Source organism: Prinia subflava, chromosome 4 (assembly GCF_021018805.1).
Source record: "Prinia subflava isolate CZ2003 ecotype Zambia chromosome 4, Cam_Psub_1.2, whole genome shotgun sequence".
In the NCBI taxonomy this organism is placed as follows: Eukaryota; Metazoa; Chordata; class Aves; order Passeriformes; family Cisticolidae; genus Prinia; species Prinia subflava.
In genome coordinates this window covers 29,090,424-29,112,670 of record NC_086250.1, presented here as the reverse complement: position 1 = coordinate 29,112,670, position 22,247 = coordinate 29,090,424, and the positions used below count along the sequence as shown (strand labels likewise).

Here is a 22,247-nt window from a genome sequence, read left to right as displayed (position 1 = left end):
AAAACACACTTCAATTAGTCAGATTGCTGGAATTCTCTGGGGGAAAGCAGCCTTCAGAGGAATTAAAAACATAGTGCAGCAGCACAAATAGTTTTCGTGCCTGTTGCATAATAGGGTGACTTGCTTGGTTATTCCATGGTTGGTCCTTTCCATGCTGAAAGAAGTATTTGGAAACAATAGTCTAGACTACATTTATTGGCCTGATCTTTTTTTTAAAATCACATTTCCAAGTGAGGGAAGAAACCAAAGTAAGGTGAGCTCAGGGAATTTCCTAATCATCTCGTACTCTGAGAAAAAAGGTTAGCTATTTATGTGGAAGACAGGAGGCATGATTTTGCAATTTCAGCATATGACAAAGACTCCAGAAATCCTGAGTTTTTAGTTCCTCCACAGATCTGTCTACCATTCCCTCCTCTCCCTGCCCTCTCCTTTTTTAAAATTTTAAAAGGTCTAGGAGGACCTTGGAGCCTTATGAGGAAGGACTCACAGTGTCTGATGTTGCAGATATCAGGATCCATTGGTTCTGCAACACACCTAGATTTTTGTCCCACAATAGGGTGGATCTAGAATCAGACCATTGCATGGGGGTGCAGGACACTTCATGAGCTGTATAAATAAAGAGATTATGTGTTAGTATTGCTTCAGACAGAAAATGCCTACTGTGTACATGAACTACCCTTTTCTTTGGGAAGTGGAACTGACACCAGATATTAAAACCTGGAGCTCATGACTTTATCACTCATTTTTTGGTTTGTTTTTTAGCTCACAGAGCAATATTTTCCAGCTCTAAATACAGCTTATCACACAAAAAAATCAGTGGTGCTATCGCAGTTGCTGTGACACCCCTGCTTTGAACAAGATATTCCATGTGGATAGAAGCAATTCCACGTAGCACAGCTCAAGGCTCACAGAAGCTAAGGAGGACTGCTGGCTTGGCTCATGCATGCTTAATTTGGGCTGACACCATAACATCTGACCCAGTGGTGCTTTATTGCTGGTGTAGGGTTGCTGTGTTCCAGCTACAGTTGCTGGATCAACATTTGCTGTTGGTCTGCTGAGAAGTGCATGTGCATACACGCAGCTGGGGTGTTCCTTCCACTATTTCCAGGAGCGAGCAAACTCAGAGGTGTGGAGGAAAGAGGATGATGGTTGTTTATCCCCAGAAGTCATTGCGTTTCCAAGAGCTGTATTTGTGTTGGTTTGTCTGGAACTTACTTTTGCCAATGAGGTCACAAGGTTGGATTTTTCACTTGTTTCACATTTTGTAGATAGTTGTTGAGAGTCGGGAGGCCAACACCCTGCTGCTGGGACAGGGTGGCATGGAGCTACATCTTGCTGTGCTAGTGAGCCCTGCTGCACTGTGAGAAGGAGGGCTACTCAAAGGAAGCTGTGCTGCCCTGTGGTTGCAGCACAAACTTGGAGACTCTGTTGGAAGAGTCCCAGTCAGTTAACAGCCTGGCCTCATAGGACATCCCTGGACAAAAATAAATGAAAAAATCCCAGCTGACAAAGGAATAAACTAAATAAGTATATGTTCCTGTCACTGTCTTTTCTGGAACAGTCCTTCCTAATGTACTTGCTGTTGCAAATGAGGTTTGGGCATGCTTCTGTGTCACAACCTTTTTTTCATGGCAGATGTGGTACAGCTAGAGTGATGGGTCACCTTCTACACCTGGTAGTGCAGGCACTGTACTGAGTGAGTTTCTCCCTGGGAATTCAAATTTTCAAGGTAGTATCAAAAAATCCGCAGTAAAACAACAACCCTTCAACGCCACCACCACCATCAGTTAGAGTAGGAAGATTGTTGTACGTAGATAATTAAAAATTGTGTAATGTTAATTATATAGTCTGGCTAGGTATATTCTCCTGTAATACCAAAAATAATACTTTGAAGGAGGGTATTAGGAAGATGGCTATTTTTGTATTGGTAAAGAGAGCAGCAGTCTGAAAACAGCTGGGGGCTGGTTTGGCAGCAAAATCTTAACCCAGCAGCCATCACACTTTGCCGTCTGCTCAGACAAAGTGCGCACAAAACAAGGTTGACTCCTGAGTTCACACCAAGACAGTGTGCAGTGCATACACTCACTCTGTTCTTGTCAGTGACTGAAGGGTCCCAAACCTGCTCAGAGCCCTGCCCATCAATGTCATTGGAAAGTCAGTGGCCTCAGCACCTTTTGATTCTCCTTTACCAGCTGCACACATCTGTGATGCTTTCTCCATGCATGGGAAGGCCACTGCAGCTTTTGGCTGCTCCAGTCCTCTCCTTGCTTACCAGTGCTTTCCTCCCTCCTTCTCAAATATGTGGAGGCAGTGGGAATTATCGCTGGGAACTGCAGAGCCTGCTGGCAGAAGGAAACCCTGACAAGATGTGCATCCACACTGGGATATGGGGTTTGATTTATACATCTGGAACCCTGAAAAGAAGTTTGAAAAGATACAGCTCAAGAGAAAAATTCAAGCTGACCTCTTGCCCACACTTACAGCTGGAATCTATGCTAAGTGAAACAGAAGTACCAGGTCTCACTACCTTCCAAACAAAATGACTGAACCCTTATTTAGGAAATTTTAAATTTAAAATATGGCTTCTGAACCTCACTGGGGAAAAAAAAAAACAAAACACCAAAAAAACAAACCAAACAAAACAAATCAGAAAAAAAATGCACTCTTGGTGGAAAATTTTTGTGGGTTTTTTTCCAACAGAAGCTGAGGAAATCATTATTCTCCCTGTCACTCTCCTTCCCGCTCAAAAAGTGGGGGAAGGAGAGAAGAAGTTGGAGAAGGAAGAGAAAAAGAAAAAAAACAAATGCGTTTTTTAAAAGTAGGAGGGATTTTTATCGTGGAAAAACCTGCAAGATACCTTTGACAGACAAGTCCATCTATCCAGTGGGAGGGCTGCATGCCTGCCCAGCATGGGTTGGGGAACAGACCAGCTGCCTTTCTGTGGTGAGTGGACATGGTGGTAGCACATTGTCCCAGCTCCAGAATCCTCCAAGCAATTGCAAGATGAGCCAGGGAAGAGAAGAAGGATTGAGAAGGTGGCAGAAGGTGGGAATAGACTAAGTCAGTGCTAAGAGTAAGAGACCAAAAGGAATCTACATTGTGAACTGTGCTGGAAAAACTATCGCTTTGTGTAAAGCAGACGTCAGAATTTGAATCAAAGGTATGTTTTTTCATGTTAATCCCAATGCCTTAAAGTTCCCTTTGAAGCAGCTGGCAGAGTAGAGGTGCAGTGTAGTTATATACCTATTTGTTTCCATGACATTTCAGCCTTTCTAGCTTAAATAACAACTGACTCCTTTGGTTGTCTGCTCCCTTTTGTTATCAGTACCTTAGCAGATTTCTATATTTCAGTATGCTCAAGATTATTTGGGACAATCTATTATTTACCTTTCTGGGACCTGGTCAGTTATCTTCTTTGATTAAAACTGCAGAGGCGAAGCAGGGCTCCATCAGCATGTGAAGACAGGCACCTTTCAAAGCTGTGGTTATGAATAGGAAATCCGGGATAGGTGAGCTGCTAGGTTGTTGGCGTCTCTGGTGCTCTTCCTTTTTCACCTGTGTAAGCCCAGCCCTTTGGAGTTATTTGAACATAATAATGACAAACTCTGTGTACGTAGCCTAATACATACAAAGCCTTTTTCACAACCCACAGCTGAGACTGCAAACTCCCCTCCCTAAGTGTTTGTATTTAGCAGAGTATCTCCCCTCCCAGTTGCATGGGGAGCGTTCAGACAGTATAGCTTGGAAGCCATAAAATACAGTAGTTCAGATATGAAAAAGGCTAGGAGGATGATTGTTCAGAGTTCCTCGAAAGCCTGGGATGGTGTATAAATGAGGTCATATCTAAAACATCTTCAAATATGTTTATAAAGCAAATTTTGCACAATTAGATTAAGGCTGCAGAGGAATAAAAAATAGAGATGGATTTGTTTTTCTGTTGAACAGGACAAAGATGTTATATTTAATGATTCCCATGGAAAAATATGGACTTCAAAATTAAAGCCACAGCTGTGTTGTCAGTCGAAAAAAGTGTATTGGATTGGGACATACAGAGCTGTGGACCACTGTGTAAAACCTGAGGAGTTCTCATCTTCTCTTTCTTACAGAGATATGTATCTTCTTGTGCTTTCTGGTTTGGTCTAATGTGCGCATTCATGCAGTAATTATCTTTTCTCTCAGGGTCAGAGACTGATGAGTATTAGAGCTGTGCTGCAGATTGCTTCAGTTGCTTCCTGCTGTCCCAGCATGTAGCTCTGATCTTATTTGATAGATATTCTCAAGCTGTACTCCTTAGGATCTTTAAAAGAGCATTCTGTGGGTTTCCAGAGCTACACCTTTTTTTTCAGTTGTGTATCTGAGACAATTTTCTATGTAGTTTGAAATTCTTTCATCAAGTTTTTTTTTTTGTTCAGCTGTTACAGACAGACTTGCTCCCTGTAAAAGCTGTGCTCCTGCCTTACTCACAGACACAGGCATCTTTGGTTGACTGTGTTTCTCTACTTTCATGTGGAAATACTTGCATGACACAAAGAACCATATTAAAAAATGTCTTCTACTTTCCTTGTTTGGTTTACAGAGGGGGTCTGTTGAGTCTCTTTGTCAAATGCTTTAGAGCTGGATTGTTTAAAAAGGAGATGTGGCTTCTTGAGGTGATCCAAGGATTCTTGTCTCAAGTCTCACAATCTGCCTGCACAGAGCTTCCTGAAAACAGTAAGGCTCTTTACAGTTTTCAGCTTGACTCTTCCTATTTACTTGGCAATTTTGAACATGAAAACCTTTATATATGTGTAAATGCCAAGATGCCTCAAGCAAGGATTTTTCAAGGGGTGCCTGAAGTTCTCAAATACAGTATAAATATCACAATGTAATGCCTAGTAAATAGAATGTCTTGAAAAGCCTGAGTTGTAGCAGTACCTTCATGTTCTTGTCAACGTCTTGAGTAGATAAGAAGCCTCCATTTTCAATCAACAAAACTGAATAAAGATACTTTAATAGGTCAGTCTTGTGGCTTTGGCATACAACTCCTAGGTTCTGTAACAGACTTAGCTGAAATCTCCCAAGATCGGAGAATATCTAAGAATCACAGGCAAATTTTCATCTGTCTTCTGTACTTGGTGCTTGTAGACTTACACATGAACCCTCTGTCATTAGGATATTTCCACACACTACAGTGCAAGTGGAAGGCCTGGCTAGGTAGGTGGGCACCGTGTGGTTTGTACACAGCGTGGCCGGGTTTTCATCCGCTGATGTGGTATGGTGCATTTCGGCAAAGGGGAACCTGAGGCCGCGTCTGCAGCATGTGTTAACCTCGCGCCACCAGGTCATTCACCTCTTCTCTGGGGAGCGCACACACAAAATTAGGCTACGTGTTGAATGTGAAGGTCAAAATACTTCAACCTATTTAACCCTCAAATCAATTAGAAGGTTCATTTCAAGATGTGATTGATTTCCTTAATAAAGTCAAACAATGCATAATGGCTACAGCTGAGGAAGGAAGGAAGGAGGAAGAAGGGGAGGAAGGAAGGGAGGGAAGGAAGGGGAGGAGGGAAGGAGGGGAGGAGGGAAGGAGGAAGGAAGGAAAGGAAGGAAAGGAAGGAAGGAAGGAAGGAAAGGAAGGAAGGAAGGAAGGAAGGAAAGGAAGGAAAGGAAGGAAAGGAAGGAAAGGAAGGAAAGGAAGGAAAGGAAGGAAGGAAGGAAGGAAGGAAGGAAGGAAGGAAGGAAGGAAGGAAGGAAGGAAGGAAGGAAGGAAGGAAGGAAGGAAGGAAGGAAGGAAGGAAGGAAGGAAGGAAGGAAGGAAGGAAGGAAGGAAGGAAGGAAGGAAGGAAGGAAGGAAGGAAGGAAGGAAGGAAGGAAGGAAGGAAGGAAGGAAGGAAAAGGTGTTGATGTTTACAGTTCTGGTGCTAAAATTTTCAGCATTATGAAAAAAGCCTCTTGATTTCTTTGTTTCTGAGATTGTAGAACCTAAAAGATGTTTGCTTAAGCAAAGAAAAAATCCATTTACAAGATTGGTTTTCCCTTGTTACCTCTAAGAGGTTCCTGTGATGTCAGGAACAGTTGTGAAGGACATAACAGACCTTCTCTCTTGTTTGTAGCAGGATTTCAGGTTTAGTTCCTTCAGAAATACAAACATCACTTGTATTTCTGCATCTGTGGGACAGAAGAGATTTATCTAGTTTTGCTTTTTGGTTTTGTTTCAATCTTACTTAAGATTAGACGTAGCTGTACAAAAATCCCAAACTAAGTAAAACAACTCTTTTCATTCTGGTGTTAAAACATTTTTATTTCTGATTCGTTATTTACAAAAGCCAAAATGATTGAAATTTCAATTCTGGATCAAAGTCTGGCAGCTAGTAGACTAAAAAACTATGAGGTAAAATGTTTTCTATGTATGAGACGTGAAAATTAATTGTTTAAGCAAAATGGTTTTTTTAGATGTTTAGGTTTTGCATATGAATCATCCCACTAATACTAGCATAAATCTTCTACAAATAGCCTAAGTAATGCAAATGTTTGCTAATTCTTTTTTCATTTTGAACTGACTTCAGTTCCTTTGGCAAAACGCTATTCCTGAAGTAGTATGAGAGTAGTTGTGTCCTCAGCCCTCAAGTGCGTGGTTGCAGCTGTGAGTCATCTCTTTTCTGTGCTGTCTTGGGATCTCTTGATGACTGCAGAGGATCAGCGTGTTGTGTCACCTGGCACCAGCCATGTCACAGGGCAGCCACGAGCCCCGCTGCTGAGCACATGGTGCGGGGTGTTATGTCAGTGCTGACTCAAGGCGGGGAAAGAGCTGCTCATCTGATCCCTGCTGATGTAAAGCGCTCGCTGAGTTAGGACCTCCACTTCAGAAATTGCTTCACCCACGCTCCCATTTTCACCCTTTTCATACCAGTGTCAGGTGACACATCCATAACCTGAACTTGTGGAAATGAATTTTTTAGAAGGGAATTAATTTGACTTGCATATATCTAATACTTTCATATATTTTAATAAGGATTTTGAAAAAATAGGGGGAGTGTATATATGTGTGTGTGTATATATATATATGTATATACACACATATATATATGCACACACACAAATACTTCTGCTTTACAGATAACTAAAAGTTTTGTGACTGTGACTTTCTAAAATTACGGCCCTATTGGACAGCTAAAGTTGCTGTTGGATGGTATGGATCTGTGAAACTAGCCATGAGATTCCAGATTGGTTCCTTGTGTATCTTTGACCTACTTGGCGTATCTTTGACTTGGGGTGGCTGGTTGTGGTGCTAAGCCTCTCATTCATCTGTAAATGGAGAGAAGCGGGTGATGCCACCTGCAGCCCTCCTTCCTGACACCTATGGAAAGCTCTGTCTTCTGACCCAGGCTGTTGAATTGTGTTTGGCAAGCCAGGCATAGCAACTGATGGTAGCTGAGCAGTGTATTTTAGTACCACTGTCTTTTTTTTATCTGTGGATTTTGAAATGTCAAAAAGTCTACTAAAGTTCATAAGCATTAAGAGCAATGATACAAAAAATGGAAGAAAAAAAGAAACCAGGAGGGGTCCACATCCATGTTGCTTATGATATTTTGTAAAGTCTTTTACACTGATGAAAACTGTCTGTAAGGGGACACTAAACTAACCTGTTGCACTTTGTTTACTTATTTTGCATGGATGTAAGTGCTTAAATAAAGTGTCAAGGTAAAGTGCCAAGGGGTGGAGGATTCAGCCGAATGATAGTACAGTTTTAGCTTGCTCTGTGTGGCTTGTTCTATTAATATAAGTTTGTGGTCAGGAAGGAGCGTAGTCTCACTTTGCTATAATATGTGCAGTATTAACTTTGGTTTGACATCTGTCAGGCAAAGATCCTCACCAGCCAAAGGCATCCTTCATAACCAAGCTCCATCTGTTGTGCAGATCTTTGATTCTGATATTTCTAATGACTCAAGCCAAAGCAAAAAGAAGACTCAACTTGAAGAAAAAAGCCTTGAGGAGGAATGAATAGTTCTGTCAAAGCTAAATATAATGGCTTATTGTCACATTTGGTTTAAGTCCTGCAAGGGAAACATATGTGATTAGCTTTGTTTTAGAAGAAAACAGGCCTTAATACTGGCAGTGTCGTTGTTGTTGTTGCATGAAAGGAGTATTGATAGCTAAAGCTCAAGCACATGATTTTATTACTTTAGAAAGATTTCTTGATAGGAAAGTTACTCGTAAAAAAAGTTTACTCACTTATTGTACTCAACAGATTAAAAGCCTAAGGAGTCTTTGATTCTTGCATGCAAAGGAGCAGCAGGATTAACACTTGCCTGAGCTCTTTGAAAGACAGCTCAAGTGTTTTGAAATAAGCATTCAAGTAATGTCTGTCAAAAGAAGTTAGCTTCCAATCCCCTGACAAAAGTTGCATGATGATTTTGTCACCTCGCTGACAAAACAATCATTAATTGCTCCAGTTAGCTTTGTTTTTCACTTAGAGTGGGTGAATGAATCTGTCAGAGCTGCCCAACCCACATGGGTAAACATTTGCCTCCTATGATACCATGAGAAGTCTACAACACATATGAATGTATTTTATGATCATCACAACTCCATACAATCATCTACTGATCATTTATTTTTTATTTGTAATAGTGTGGAGAAGAAACTTGACAAAGAGAAATTATGGCTCTGTGGGCTTCAGGTCTATAATTAATGGTTGAAAGTTCGTATTATCAAACATCATTTAATTCACTAGGAACTGCAGAGCATTGAAAACTATATAGAAATGCAGTGACATACTTAAGAATTTGATTTTTTCCAGCATTATTTGTAAGGTTGACTATTGGTGTGACTGCTGGCCTGTAAAACAAAAACTCTCATCTCTATTCTTTCAGACTAGCAGGTGCAAAGATGCCATCATTAGCTGTGGTTTCAGTACTCATGCATATTGCTCACTTATGTATAACAATATAGAAATTAATAGGAAATATGAAGCAAATTTTACTTCTACTTCAGTGTCTAGAGCAACATACAATGCAAGATTTAAAGCCACAGTATGATTAAATCCAGTCCTGCCTGTATGTAGGGTCATCCTGTAAAGAGAGTAAACATTATAGTATGTTGTGTTTCTGTTTACTTTGCATAAGTTCTCTTTTCCTTGCATGCATCTGCAGCTGTCATTTATTTATGAAATTATTTATTTGATCTCATGGTATGTAGCAGCAGAGAAATACTGTGTGGGATTGTAATTAATATTTTGCATGAGAGACAAAACGACATCCATTCTATTAATTGCTGAAACTTCCTCCTTGCTGTTTCCAGTAAAATGTGAACAAAGATGTGAAAACCCAGTCTCTTTCAGTTCCTTAAACACAGGAATTGCTCCCTATGGCTTGAAAAGGATGTAAATTGAAGAGAGAATTAATTCATTTACAGACTTCTTGGCAATCTGTTTAATATAGACTAGTACTGAAGACTATCAGTATAGCAGAGATCTGTAGAGGTACAAAAGCTGTAGGAGAGATAAAAAAATGATCAAGGAAACTGGAACTGAATAGGGGGAATACAACTGAAAACTTTTGTCATGAAATCTGAATGTTTATGTTTCAGATTTTAGCAGTCTGCTTCCACATCTGCAGCTACTAGGGAGTCCTTAGCATGTGATAAAGAATATATGAATTAGCTGCTGGTATTGAGCCAAAATAGAAACATTTGTGTTATTGAATTGCCTGTAGATCTACAGAAGTTTATGCTGTTTTTCTTACTCTAACATGCAAAATGTCACAAAGTGTGGTGTTTTAGAGCTCACAGAGGAGAAGAGCTGCCAACAAATGAAGATATGTGTCCTTTTTAATTACACCACTAATGCAGAGTCCCAGCAAGCTTTCAGCAGGAAGGAGCTGAATTTGGTACCTTGGGTGGATTGTGCTTCACTTCAGGGAAGTGCCATAGATTTGATTATCAAAGGATCGTGGTCACAATTTGTTCTGCATATTGGCTGTCATATGTATGGTAGATTCCAATTTGTTTAAAAGAAGACAGAGAACTTAGTATTTTTTAATGCAAGTCATAAAGACCAGCACAATGAGGAAGAATGCAGCCAGTCTTTAAAATATATTTCATATTTGCTCTCATTTTGGTTAGTGCCTTTCATAATTTAATTAAGATACTTGGAAATGTAAATTACCGTGATAGAAGTATGCTTACAAGCGTTTTATGATCACTAATTGACAGAAGTTGGTTTTATTCATGCAAATTCTGTATATAATGTTTGCATTCATCAGATCAGAAGTTACCAAGTTACAGAACCTGTGAAGCGTGACTACTTGAACAAACATAAAATTCTCTGTTAGATTTGTTTTACTGTAACGTGGTCAGCTGAAAAATAATACGGCTTTCTAAAGCTTTATTTTGGGTGTTTTTCTTTAAATGTGTTTACTGTACAGATTCCATTCTGTAGGTTGCTCTGCGTATTTAACCACCCAAGATTTGAATGGATTGCATTAGGGAAGATTGTGTATATTCTTAAGAAGATATTGGACCTATTGTTTCTACAAAGGTGCAGGTTCTCCATCACCAGGATTTCCCCATGCTGAGTCAACTCTGTGGGAGGAAGAATCTGGATTTCCCAAGGAGAGAACAGAGATCAGCTCTTGCTTGCTAGTCGTCATTAGATGATGTTCTCCAGTAGCCTGAAATGGGATGAAGGAGGTCAGCGTCTCTTTGGAAGTCAGCAGTAGCCTTCAGAGGGGGCAACCAGCACAAACAAGTGGAACAGATACCTATGTAACTCACTGCTCACATTTGGCAGGAGAGACAGAAACAGTTATGCATGTGCTAAAAGCAGGAAAAGGCTGTACAACTTCTCCAAGTTATTTTACTCTTCTTCTGTAAGTGAATACAAGCTGAGTGTACTAACTTTATATATGGAAAGATATTTCTAATGGGGTCCAGTATCTGTCCGCAAATAGTGCAGTTCAATTTTTCTCATTCCTTGGTCAAACACTCTTTAAAACCCACTGAAACCCAGAGGCAGACCTGGTGGGTCGGAGTAGACTTTGGATGGGCTGAGTGATTCATGCTGTTTGCAGATGCATAGATGATATGTATGTGCCGATACCTAGAAGAGAATTTTTTTTTCCATGTTCTGTGGAGCATGATTATTTGGAGCTGTTGCAAAAACTAATGTTCCCTTCTCGGCCTTTGAATCAGTCTGGTGTTTAATTAGCAACAATGACAAGATTAAAAAATAACACCCAAATTGTGTTGTAGGGGTTGGTTTCTGGATAGCCCGTTTTACTCTTTTTCAATGATTAATAATTTGAATTCGTTTCTTGTGTTTAAAGAAATCCCAAATTGGATCCTAAAGTTCACTGAAATGAAATAACCTTATAATGCTTCATGATAATTTTTGACTTGCACAGGAGGGACTAAATGCTGGAACCTCCATGAAGACCTGCTGAGTATTGCATATCCAGTGTGATAATTTCCTGTCTCTCACTCGAGTCATTCATGGCTGCAGGTTGGCTTATGAATTTGAATGTGATGTAGGAAGAGGACAGGCATTTGCCTGCCGCTTCACCTGTTAATATAGTGTTGGGAACAAACAAGAAAGCAACAGAGCAGCTGCACAAATGGGGACTTACTGTAACCTCCCGTCTTCTTTTCTAACAAATCAAGCTGAGCCATCCCCTGCAGTTACCCAACAGCTTCTCTTTATTCTATCCTTTTCACCAAGATCTCCGCCATAGACTTCTGTTTCACTTCAGTGATCTGTAGCACTTACTGGGATCCCTCAAAATGCTTCTTTGCTATCCCTTTCATCCAGCATCTCTGGCAGCTCAGAGGGGTTGCAGCTCCTAGATATCTCCAGTTCTCCATTAGCTGGAGCATTACGTAGTGTCCTTCACTTCAGGTTCAGCAACCCCACCTCGCTGCTTATGAAAACCTGTCCCAACCTGCTCTGCCAAGTGTTGTCTTTCTTCATGGCACACTCACTATTGTGCTCACGCCAAGGGGATTTTACTCTAAAGCAAATACACCTGTTTATGTGCAAGTTGTTTACTGTTGTGACATTTAGTCAGTAAATAATTTCTGCAACACAGCACAGCTGCCAAAACACACAGCCTTGGCAACCCTGCTGTGCTGGGTTGTACCCAGCACAGAATGGTTGTACTGATTCTGTACCCAGTGCTGGGTCTGTGGCTCAGGCTAGTTGAGTGGGCTAGAGGGAATCAGAACCTCGCACTAGATTCATTATTATGTATATCTTCCTTTAGCTGAAGTGCCCCACATGCCACTTATGGCATGTTAGCCATGATGGTTCTGAGGAGCTTCAGAGTCCCGTTTAACTTAATTTTCTCTAGTAACCAGGGCCATGTACTCCTCTGCTGAGGGGTATTTTGTGTATGCATGTACCCCTAGTAGCTCCTGAACCTCTTGTCAAACATCAAGAAGCCTGTCTATTTGCTGTTGAGAAAAAGAGCAGTTTCATGAGTGTCTTGAGAACAGGTAAGCAGCTGGAGAAGACCTGAAGTCAGCTGTAGGATTCACATCCTGGGGGAGAAGTCAGGCTTCTTTGGTTTGCTACTTGTAGAACCTCTTAATCTAACTTTACCACTTCTCAGGGAAGAACTGTTCTGCAGATGCCGGAAAAGATGATTAAAGAGGACTTTAAAATGTTTGCTTTGAACTCTGTAGAAATCATGATTAGGATCTGATAAGTGGGTTAGGTGAATAACAGTGAGTGTCTTGAGTCCAGATTGCCGAAGGACTCCATACACCTAGCAGGAGGAGATGCTGAGGCCAGATGCATGCCCAAGCACTTACTCCTCTTTACACTCCCATTCCGGTATGCAGGCTCTGAAGACCAGACTTGCCAACATGTTTCTGATGTGATTATATAAAAATTAGAGCATTTTCCTAGCATTGTTCCTGCCAAGGGCTCTTGCATGCTTGGTTTCAGCATACTGCTTGATTCCCAGGAGAGTTTTCTCTCAAGCAGGTGCTGTTCTGGAGGCTAGGAAGCATTCTTGACCCTTCCTAGGGAAATCTTTATATTTTTTCTGTAATTTACCAGGAGAAATGGAATGTATCTGTACACCTCAGCATTAGAATGTGCAGCTCAGAGATAGCTGGATTCCCATTTCCTCTTCCGGGACTCCTGTCTTATCCAACAAGTATGTACATGGTCCTTGAAACAGATAAAATACAGAGACAGTGCTGGAAGCAGAGACCAGTCTGCAGAAACACCTTTCCCAACAGACAGACTTCTTAGATGAAAGATGGGCCATAATATATCCCTGACTCCTCAGCTGTCTCCTGAACTGCTAGTGGTGTTGTTCTTACGGGATTAGGCAGCAACTGACTGAGACCTTTTTAGCACTTTCAATACAGATGCAATTTCCATCCAAGTCCCTTTCACTCAGCAGGGAGCAAAAGCCAAACAGTTGGGTTTGTGTTAAAATGTATTGACTTTACAGGGGAGAAGTCTCTCTGAAGCTCCAACAAATGCTTCTGGTCATGCACAAGGAAGTCACACTTACATGGAGAAGGGTCCTTTAGACAAAACTGTAAGGCACTTTGGGCCTTAGCAGTTCTAAGCAATCAGCTGGGTACCTTGCAGGTCACTCAGAAATGCCTCAGCCCTTTTTGCTGCTGTCTCCTGTGTGGACTTGTATCCTACATCTTCCCATTTGTGCCAAGTGGGACACAGCTGAGATGAATTTGTTTTCCATCCCCCTGATTTTTCCAGTATCTTCTTGGAATCTCCTACTTAAGGCTACAGAGGTTCCAAAGAAAAAGAAATGCAAAAGCGGTGACTGTCTGCCTTTGCCCCATGTGTTTTTTGTGTCTGTTTTCTGGGTGACTGTTTTGTCTGGTCTGTATCTGTGATGTTATTTATATCCAGCTCTGTTTCCTGTCCACACTCACCAGCACCATTGTAACTCCTGGTCTGTGCAGTGGTCTGGAAGTACAGACGTACACACAGGCCAGAAGTTGTCCACATCTCCTGGTTTTTAACTGGAACAACTAGGATAAAGCTTAGTGTGGATGGGCTTCCTTCACCAGCGATGGGGAGAAGCACATTTCCTCATGCCACAGCTTTGAACAGAAGGAGCCGCAGGTCTTTCTCTGGGTCAGCTTCAGCTTCTCAACCAGAGTGGAGAGTGTCCTTCCCATCTCCAGCCCTATGGAAGGGGATATTCATGGTCCCAAGAACCATGCCAGCCCAGCCCAGGGGGTGGGCCCCGGAGAGAAGATCTGCAGCAGGCTGGCTCTCTCCCCAGCACAGAGCTGTTGGCCCTCATTCCTCAGGACCTTAGTAGCTTCAGCATGAGCAGTGAGACTTCAGCCTCTAAATCTCTGCAGCATGTGCCCTGGCAACTTGCAGCCTAGACCATGCTCACAGCTAGACACAGAGTTTCACTTGGTGCTCTCGCTGGAGGTGACAGCAGCACAAATTGCCTTCTCTAGAGCAATCCTCCACACTCTAGTGGTACCCCAAGCCCCACTTCTTCCCATTTTTACAGTGCAGTCCTCGTTTTGCTACCTGGAAGCACATGCCTGAAGAAGCACGTACATCAACTCATCAGACCCACCTAGAGCAAGAAAAACTTGACCTTTTTTTTTTTTTTTTTTGAAAATGAGGTCTCAGTATCCTAAAAGTACCTTTCAAATGCAACTGCAGGATCTGCATAATTGAAACTTTTTCTCTAATCTCATTACCTCCCTCAGGCATTTCCTGACAAGTGGAGATTATAAATGAGAGTTTGTAGTAAACATAGCTAAAAAAAAGGTATCTTTAATATTTTTGCAATATATTCAAAGCAGTTTGGGCATGAGCACAGAGAACTCATTTCTATTTCACCTCAAATGCCATTATGTTAGTAAATTAGGAGTGGCATTAATCCTAGCACATATCCAGATCTTTTTGTGATTTTGCGTTTGTCATAACTGAAAGATCTCACTAAATATTTCTCTATAACTCTAAATAACATTGCCTGTCATGTAATATTTAGCTCAGATTTTCCTCAGTGTTTTTGTATCAGAGCTGAAAATGAGCTATCACACAAAATAAAATGAGACTGAAATACCAGTCCTTTGTATTAAATTTAACATTTGGCTTCTGTCCCAGAGTTTTCCACATCCATATTAGAATCAGATGGTAGTGTAAGATGAAAAGATCTCCTGGATGTGTTTTATTCTGATCCTTATTAAAGGGCTGATAACAGACTGAAGCTAAGATACTTGTAGTAAGAAAGCCTGCCTAATATCAAAGGCTGGATGGACAAGCTGACATGTATTATTGTTAGGCCTTCCTGCTTGATCATATTTCAGTATCACAAAATCATTTGACTAGTGGACATGACATATAAAAACTTCAGTGTGAGAGCAAAAACCCAGGCAGGTATTACTTCTGTGGGTACACACTTAGTAGCTAACTATAAGCCAAGGAAAGGGTTTAATATCAAAAGGTGTTGGTGACAGCATAGTGTAGCTATATTTATTTTATTCTCAACTATTTGTATTCATGAAAGACACTGCCTTGTCCTGACTTACCTGTGAAACTGGTATCACACGTGACAGCATAGGGCAGCCCTACTGGTATTGCTCAGTGTTCTACAGAAGCTGTGCATCCTCTGCCCTATCCACAAACCAGCACTTGCCCCAGACTCCTTTGGCAGTCTAGAGCCGGAAAGATCAAAGAGACCTAAATAGTCTTCAAAAAGCAATTTTCTCTTTACTCAAAGAAGCTTTGTACATTTCTTGTGTATTATTTGGCTGAAATTTTACAAACATTTGCAGGCTCTGGGTGTTCTATGCAAAAACAATTACTTTTGATAAAATGAAGGGATGGTGCTTTCTGGTGTTGCTGTTCTGCTGTAGTGGAGACTGTGAGCATGATATTGGAGCTATAGATTAGATTTTGCAAAGCAGTGTTTCTGTCAGGAGTCTGCTGCTTTGGACCAATGGGCTATAATCAGAATTTTTCAAAGGGATATTTTGCCTGTGTTTTGTGGCAATAACTTCAGCAAGAGAAGAGCAGCAATTGCAGACTGCATTGGCTTAATTTCAGCTTTTGGTCACAAAGGCTATTGAAGAACAAATATGCTTTGTAGGTATTTTATGCTGCTTTTCTAGGTGTACCTTTTTAAAGGCTGGCAAGGGGTTTGAACTTGTAGGCAGAGAATCATTTCACGGGCACTGGCTGTTTACAGCATCAACGTCAATGTTTGAGCTTATACCCTGTGCTTCTTTTACAATCAGTAGAGAGAAACGTGCACATTTAGAGGAGCTTAGTTAATTAATCTGATTATTTTAGACATCTTCTTTCCAGTGAGAGGATTTGTATTTTAGAAGAGTCTATTTCTCTTCTCAGCAATAATTAATCCTAACATATTTAGTTCAGGAGGTGTTACCTGTAGTTAGGTGAGCTGGATCCCACACAGCATGTTTCTGAATAGCACTGTATTCTCCCTTAGGTACTAACACTATATGAATACTTCTGGGGTTTTATTTTAATTATCAGATTATCTTAGGGAACACATGAAGAGATCAGTTGTGTATGTAAGAAGTGATTGGTTCAGTCCCTGCAAGATTTTTAGTGCTGATAATTACAGCTATCTTAATGCTTCCTATGAAAGCTGCTTTGGTAGTTGTATTGATCCTGTCCTCCTCAGGTACCAGTTCATTATGAAACACCTTTTTGGATGAAGAGTCCATTCTCTTGGGTATGTGGACAATCCTTAGGGACTTAACATCAAGCAAAGATCTCTGACAAAATATGGGACCTCATTGCATTCTCCTGAAAACATCTTCAAGGAGCTCAGATGAATGAGCTGTGTCAGATACATGCCTGCTTTCAGGAATGTTACAAGAACTGGGCTGAGGGATAAGGAAGCATAATTTGTTTGTGAACAGTGTTGATGCCCTATTCATTTGGGTTCACCTGAGCCATGCTTATGGATTCACTCAAATAGAGGAAAAACCCTCAAGGTTAGTCTTCTCAAGATGAGTTTGCCATGTATGACAGGCCAAAGGGTAAGTAGCATCTTAGGACAGAATTTCCTGTGAACAACCCTCAGAAAAAAAAATAGAGTAATACCTATTAACTAAGAGATCAAAGTTATTTCTGCAGTGTATAAATGGAGTCACAGAATAGGAGTAATAAGGTATTATTGGTCTCATGTTTGTAATTTGTCACTATGTCATACTGGTGCAAGCCCATTGAGGATGACGGCTGCTGGAAACAGGTTCCTTGAAACCTTTCTTTTTCATTACCCCAAAATCTATAATTACTTATGGAAGTCTCTGCTTTGGTGTACAGTTCTGATGTCTGGATTACTGACTTCCAAAACCACAAGGCTCCCAAGTATGGTCCACTGAGCATTAGTTTTCCTCTGATTAATCTTCTGGTTGATTATGTAATTAATTTTTCTAGGTAAATATGTGTTCTGTTTCTTTAATTAATTAATTCTTTCACCTCAGTTTTGCTCAGGCTTATTCCCTCCTTTATCAAGGTTTCCCATTAAGGAAATTGCAGCATTGCCTAGTGACACACATGCTTTTTCCTTCTCTTTTTTTTTTTTTTTTCTTCTCTTTTACAGAATTATCTGAAGTCGCACCATGCATTTTGAAGACGTCACCAACAGATCAGCAGTTGAACAAGCTGGCAAGGAGTCTGGGACCTGAATGGGAGCATGTAGTTCTGTGCTTGGGTTTGTCCCATACTGACATCTATCGATGTAAAGTCAATCACCCTCACAACCTGCAGTCACAGATTGTAGCTGCATTTGTCCTGTGGAAACAGCGTTTGGGGAAAAAAGCAACAATCCAAAGTCTGCACGCCAGTCTGGTGGCAGAAGAAGTGGATCCTTCTGTGATACAGTACATGCTTGAGTGAAGCCATGCTATTTACTCAGAGCTTCCATGTATTTCGTTAAATTAAGTAAAGAGGATGAGAATGTATGTTGAAGATCAGACGCCTCAAACTGTAAAAAAAGCAGGGTTGGGAACTGTGATTTTATTAAGCTGAAACATTCCAGTTTTCTGTGGCATCTTGTGACTTGTAATTCTTTTCAGGCCAGATTAATTTTTAGCAGGCATTAAAAAATAGATCACTCTTTCCTGTTCCCTTTTGTGCTATTTCAGTTGGGATATAGAGTGACAAAGTTCTTGCAAGCAGGTGGGCGTGCAGTAAGTTCAGCAAGGTTTTCGATTTCACTGAGGGAGCAAGACTTGTTTAACTTTTTTCCTGGACTATGTAGGAGCCTTTTTACTGCTGTTTCATGCTAGTTCCCTGATACTACAGCAAGAAATGAGACTAGTCACCATTACTAATTAACAATTTTACAACAGTTATTGCAGGTGGCTAATTTCACATTTATAAAAGTTTCAGCACATACAGTTTCTTGCTAGGATAGATGGCTGCCACTTTGGTCTGCCTTTGAAAAGGGCCTTAAGTGGAAATAGCAGGAATGTTGTGTGCCTGTGAGGGTTTCTGGACTTATTTAATGGTTTCTGCAGGCAGGCCCTATGTGCATATGCCATGTCACAGATGGGGAGTTCTTAGGGAAGACACACAGAAAAAAAGTGACCAAAAGTAAGCAAGAACCAGGTAAACTGAGCAAGAAGCAGCCTAAAAAGGAGACAACTTCTAAGTTGTCCGTGGTTGTCTCTGCTAATAAACTGGGAGACCGTCTGATGCCTGCTGAGCCTTTGAACTGTGCTCTGTATCCAGGCAGTCTGGTTTCATGGTGAGGTCAAGCACCCATAGGCAAATTCCTCTGACCACTGCACACCCAACAGGGTAGTGAATTCTGCAGGTCCTTTCTGGTCAAGATGAACTTCCCACTACTCTCCCTCCAGCTTCCCTCCAGCCGTCCACCAGGCTCATTTGCTTTCTACCATTTTTTTTACATCTAGTGGGGGCAGCTTTGACACTGCTGTCCTCAGTTCTTCTTTGTACCACCAATGAAGATCAGATTTTATGCAGAAAAACAGTAAAGCTTGTGCTATTCTCCTCCTTCCCTTCTGTCATGGAGATTTTATTCCTGCTGGAAAAAAAAATCTGAGATTTTTGCTGACCAGGAAAGTGGGGATCAGTCTGCAGGATACCCAAAGGCAATGGGAGTGACCAACTGCTCTCTGAGGCCTAATGATAAGAGGCAGAATAAATTTTAATTCTCTGTGCAGTTTGCTGTACAGTAAATGCAGAACATAATTTTGAAGCTGAGTTTCTAGGTCTATTTATGAACAAGTTACTTTAGACTCTTTCATCTACAGAGTCATTGTGAAATGACTCTTCCCACCCCGCAAAATTTGCTCTAATTTCACAGCTTAACAACCTTGTCTGAAGTCTCTAATGGGAAAAGAATGAACTTTTCTGCTTTTTAATTTTTAAAATTTGTTAATTTTATACTCAAATTTTGAAATACATGGGAAATTAGAAAAGACAAAGAGATTTTAAAGAGACCCTATGTGCCTTGGTTTTTAGAAGCATGGAAACAGAAAATATATCCTGGCAGGATCTGGCTCTTGCAGGTTCTGAAGCAATCTGGTAATATTTCAGTTTAAGCTTCTGTATACAATTCTGACGTTCAGTAAATTGTTATACTGTTATACCTTACTCAGTTCTTAACCAATCATATTCAGATCTCAACAAGTCATATTGTACTTCCAGAGATTAGCTATGTCAATAAATTCCAGATAAACAAGGTGAATTAATTTTGGGTTTAAGATTTTATTTTTCTGTTTCCCGATGCTTTAATGCAAACATGTTCTTTTTTTAGGTGGAAAACCATCCCAGAGCAGGTGTACAGACATTTGGCAAATTCATATGAGCACAGCCCAGCACAGGGAATGGGATGCGGACTTTGAAGAAATTCTGACAGTGAGATTGACAGGAGCATGGTTTGCATATTAGGAAAGAGAGACAAAGCAGTCTTCCTGGCAGCAGTTTGGAGGGAAAAAAGCTAGAGATGGCTGACAGGAGAAACTACTGAAAATGTGATTTAGAGGAAGAAGTTGACTCCCAGTGTCATAAATGTAAGTATCTTATCTTGTTCTGAACCAACATGGACCAAGTCTGAATACAGTCTTCAAGGCAGTTCATCTCCAGTTAACTCAGAATGAGAACAGTGCTCCAAGGAGACAACCAGTCTGGGCAGTAAACCAATGTAATGGGCACACTCACAGGACCCTGGTACCTTCTTCTCTGGGTGAACTTTGCGTTTCATGTTCTTCATTTTGTGAAATCATTGGATGGTTTGGGTTGAAAAGGATCTCCAAGATCATCTAGCTCCAACACATCTGCCATGGGCACCTTTCAGTACAGTAGTTCGCACAAAGTCCCATCCAACCTGGCCTTGAACACTTCCAGAAATGAGGCATCCAAACATTTCTGGGCAATCTGTTCCAGTACCTCATCACCTTTACAGCTAAGAATTTCTCTCTAATACTTAATCTACCCTCTTCCAAGTTTGAAGCCACTCCTCCTTGTCCTGTCACCACATGTCCTTGTAAAAAGTCTCTCTACAGCTTTCTTGTAGGCCCATTTTAGGTACTGGATGATACCCTCAGGCTATAAGGTCTCCCTGTAGCTACAGCCCTTCCTCATAGGAGAGGTGCTCCAGTCCTCTGGTCCACTTGGTAGCCCTTCTCTGGACTCACTCCAGCACTTCTGTGTCCTCCATGTGTGTGGACTCCAGAGCTGTTAGCAGCATTCCAGGTGGGGTCTTACAAGAGTGGAGAAGAGGTAGAGAATCACTTCCTTAAACTGCTGGCCATGCTTCTTTTGATGCATCCCAGCATATGGTTGGCCAATGTCAGGTTATCAATAACTATTATACTTAGGGTCTTTTTAATAGTTAAGAGAAAAACCTTCAGTAGATATGAAATTTCATGCCAAATAAGACTTCCTTTCAAGACAGGTATGTCTCTGAGTATCTACTGTGGGCCACTGGAAACCTGATGGGTGAGTATCATTTCAGGTAATTTCTCCAACTTCTTGAGGTGAGCTAAATGGTACAACCCTTGCACCTGGTACTAAAATTATAGGACCCACATATAGACAAAGATTATAAAACCTGGCCTCTCATATTGTAGAGCAAAGCATATAATTCATAATTTATAGTTGCTTTCACATTCCCAGGGTCTAAATGAATGCTCTAGTACTTGAGTTGCAAATATTGAAGGGAGAGGTTTACTTGTTTTATGAGATTATTTCCATTGCTGTTATTTTTGAATTTATGGAAATGCTCCTATTAGACTCTTCATTTTTATTAAAGCTTGTTTGTGCGCTACACAAATGCAGGGATACATTTAACTTAAAGCAGTATTCCTTCAACACAGTGGATTTTTCCATCCACTTAAAAAAATTTTCTTCTGTATTTAATGCTTTATTTTGCACAAGGGTACAATTAAGAAAATTTAATTCTTCAGATGTATAGTAAGGCTTCTTATTCTCTGACAGAACACTCAGAAGATCTTAAAATGTTTATTCTTTTCTGCTAATTTAAGAGCAAATGTTATTTATTTAAATGTCATGGACAAGCCTGTGACTTGAATGTTGTTCAGGATGGAGGCAACTCAGTGAGTTTCCCCATCTCTCCCTTTGCCTCAAGCTCCCTTGTGCCAAAGTTTGGGTGATGACAGGAGACTTGCCCAGGGGCTCCTGTCCTCCCTGCCCACTGTGCTTCCAGGACTGGTCTGGGAGGCAGGCTGACTTCCAGGGGAACCCTGGTTCCACTGCTTGTGGTGAGATGCACAGCCACTTTGGGCTTTGGGATGGAGCATGAGTTTGGCAAAGGTGAGCAAGCAGAAACTTCTCTCGTGGGTTTAGGTTTCTTAACCAATGTCAAAAAATCCTGACTAGTGAAACTTGGTATTATTGGTATCTACTTATCTGTGGCAGAGTTTAGGAGCGCCAAGACAGGAAAGTGTAAATGTGGCCACTGCTGGAGCTTCCACTGAGACAGATAGCATAACTTCCAGTCCTTGGAAGAAGGATTGATTTTCATCAATTTTCTTCCTTGATCTCCAGAGGAGACTCTGGCATCCTATTTAACTCTTCTAAGTGGTAAATAAGCTCTATAAAAGTGTTTTTTATTCTGCAAGTACAGGTAGACTCTTAACATAGCAATAGACAAGACCTAAGAGCACTAATTCTCTCCTGCCTAGGCTGTATGAGCGATCACAAAGGAAGGATTTTCTCAGGGTAAGAGCATGTCAGACTGCCAGCATTTAAGAGTGGCTGGAGTGGAAAATAAAAATGCAGTCATCTGTGA

At 40.9% G+C, this 22,247-nt stretch overlaps 1 protein-coding gene across 1 annotated transcript in view; it reads left to right on the top strand.

The window, feature by feature from the left end:
• CRADD (CASP2 and RIPK1 domain containing adaptor with death domain) overlaps positions 1–19,696 on the top strand; it is an 81,137-nt gene extending 61,441 nt beyond the window's left edge. The window contains exon 3 of the mRNA XM_063396329.1: positions 17,568–19,696. Within this exon, the coding sequence (XP_063252399.1) occupies positions 17,568–17,863 (296 nt within the window). The 3' untranslated portion in view covers positions 17,864–19,696. The remainder of the gene's footprint in view (positions 1–17,567) is intronic.
• The last annotated feature ends 2,551 nt before the right edge of the window (positions 19,697–22,247 follow it).